The sequence below is a fragment of the Sitophilus oryzae genome, unplaced genomic scaffold (genome assembly GCF_002938485.1).
Source record: "Sitophilus oryzae breed Bouriz unplaced genomic scaffold, Soryzae_2.0 scaffold_1244_pilon_pilon, whole genome shotgun sequence".
Lineage (NCBI taxonomy): Eukaryota > Metazoa > Arthropoda > Insecta > Coleoptera > Curculionidae > Sitophilus > Sitophilus oryzae.
In genome coordinates, this window is record NW_022145887.1 from 266,794 (window position 1) to 269,202 (window position 2,409).

The following is a 2,409-nucleotide window of genomic DNA, read 5'->3' on the forward strand; positions in this document are numbered from 1 at the left end:
GTCTCAGTTACTGCAGAATATTCTGTAGCGGTGGAAAAATCTAGGAAGGACGTAATCGAGGCAGAAGAACATTCTGGTCGAAGAACTTCAGTGAGTGGTGCCCAATATCGTGAGATGGATTATTTAAAACAGCTACAAATAAAATAAAAACAACCAATCTGATAGCCAACCTATGTGAATGCATATTTTTTTGTCGATATTTTCGAATGATATTTTTCAGTCAGCCTATAGTTACATAAACAACTGAATGTTCCGAGAGAAGTAAGAATTGTTTTTGTCTTTGATTTACGGCTTTATTTTTTTCCATTAATTTTTTTATGATTTTAAAACTATCTGTTTATCTATTTAAGAGTTATATCTTATTAAAAAATATTTTTGTTGCCATGAAATATCAGTTAAAAATGCCTATCATTCTTTTAGTTTATCTTAATAAGAGTAAATATTAATAGAGAACATTTTTTTAACCAATTTTATTCATAAGTTCAGATAAAAAAGACCATCAATCAGAATCCAGTCAACGATCATTATCAAAACCAAACATTAATTCATTTTCATATGTCTTAATCCTATGCCTTCGGTGATAAGTGTTATTCATACAACAGAAAACAGTTTGATCAGATTTTACTTTAAATAAAAATTTAAGATTAACCCATTAACGCTTAGCGTCACCGTATGGTCACAAGTGTAAGGCTCCCTATATTTGACGCCTGCCCCCAATCTTCTACTTCTATCGGATATATGGCGCCATGAGTCTCTTTAGAATGGTTCTAATAAGCATCGGAAGAGTTACAGTTATACTTTGTGTGTGATTTATGACCCTGAGACAGTTTTCCGTTTAGTAATTTTTGTTGTTCTACAAAACTGCCATGGAACCAAGGTTTGAGTAAGTATAACTTTTGATATTTTCAAAATATGACGTTTATATTTGTCAGTATGTGAGAGAAGACATACAATCAGGTATTAATTGTGCTGGTTGGAGTTTTTAGGTTATATCTTCTCAGATACAGGTGCATATATTAAGTTGTTACCATATGGTAACGCTAAGCGCATGTACTACCTGTTTTTTGCTCAAATAACGGTTTTGTTTTTAGGAGAGGTTTTACACTTCAAGAGGCTTTAGAAATTGCCTATAATGAAGATATAGATGAAATATTTATTGAACCACCCGATGCCGGCATTCTGACTGATGTGGACTCGGGAGATAAAGATGGGGGTGGATTTGTTGACAACCTATCTGGCGGACAACTTCGAGCTCAAGCTGAAGTAAAACTTCTGGACAATAATAGAATTGGTGGATGCACTTCTGATGATCAAACACTTTCGCAAGAGAGTGCTCTGTCACAGCGAGATTCACCTGTATTGCACAACATAATGCCACAAATAAATGTTTCAGCTAAGTTAGAAGAATTCCAATGGATCCAGGGCGATTTGGAGCCAAGTCGCCAAAGTTTTCCAGATGGTAATCATTTGCAATATCAAAACTTGTCTCCGGTACAGTTATTTGAGATGTTCACTGATGACGAAGTTCTGTCTATGTTGATTGAGGAAACCTCTAGATATGCCTTGTTCAAGAACTGCCCTGATCCACGTGTGACTACTGAAAAGATGAAATGCTATATTGGAATACTCATTCTTACTGGGTATAACGATTTACCAGGAAAGAGGTTTTATTGGGACTCGGACAGCTATATGAGAAACGAACTCGTATACAATTCAATGCGTAGAAATCGTTTCTTGCAAATTTCCCGATTTATTAATTTTGCTGATGATAACCATCCAGATTTATCAGACAAAATTTGGAAAATGCGTCCCCTAATGGACAAAATAAAAAGTAAATTTTTGGCTCATTTTGAACCTGAAAAGCACTTATGCTATGACGAAAGTATGATAAAATATTTCGGAAAGCATAGCTGTAAGCAATTCATAAGGGCTACAAAATGTGGTGCCTCAATACCAGTTCTGGGTACCTTGTTAACTTTGAAATGTACCAAGGAAACAATCCCCGCCGTTCTCCGGAATACGAGAAATTATTCGGAAAAGCGTCAGCTCCAATGGTAACAATGCTGGACGAAATTGGAAGAATAAAGGGTATTCAACCATACAAGTTTTTTTTTGACAATCTTTTTACGGGTACCAATTTATTGAAATACCCAAGAGATCATGGGTATCATGGTACCGGCACAGTGCGAGAAAATAGACTTCCTAAAGGATGTCCCCTAATAGGAAAAAAAACATTTGAGAAACAACATAGAGGCACTTGTGAGTCAGCTCTTGATAAGGGTAACGGAATTTTAGTTGTTCGCTGGGTCGATAATGGTGTTGTCACCCTAGCTTTAACATGTTTTGGTTTGAAGTCAATGGGAACCGTTCGTCGCTATTCAAGTGCCGAAAAACGAATAATACAAGTTT

The 2,409-nt window shown here is 35.8% G+C and overlaps 1 protein-coding gene across 1 annotated transcript; it reads left to right on the forward strand.

The window, feature by feature from the left end:
- Positions 1-1,371: 1,371 nt before the first annotated feature.
- LOC115874215 (piggyBac transposable element-derived protein 2-like) lies at positions 1,372-2,058 on the forward strand. The gene has a single exon (XM_030889308.1). The coding sequence runs from the start codon at positions 1,372-1,374 to the stop codon at positions 2,056-2,058; it is 687 nt and encodes a 228-aa protein (XP_030745168.1).
- The last annotated feature ends 351 nt before the right edge of the window (positions 2,059-2,409 follow it).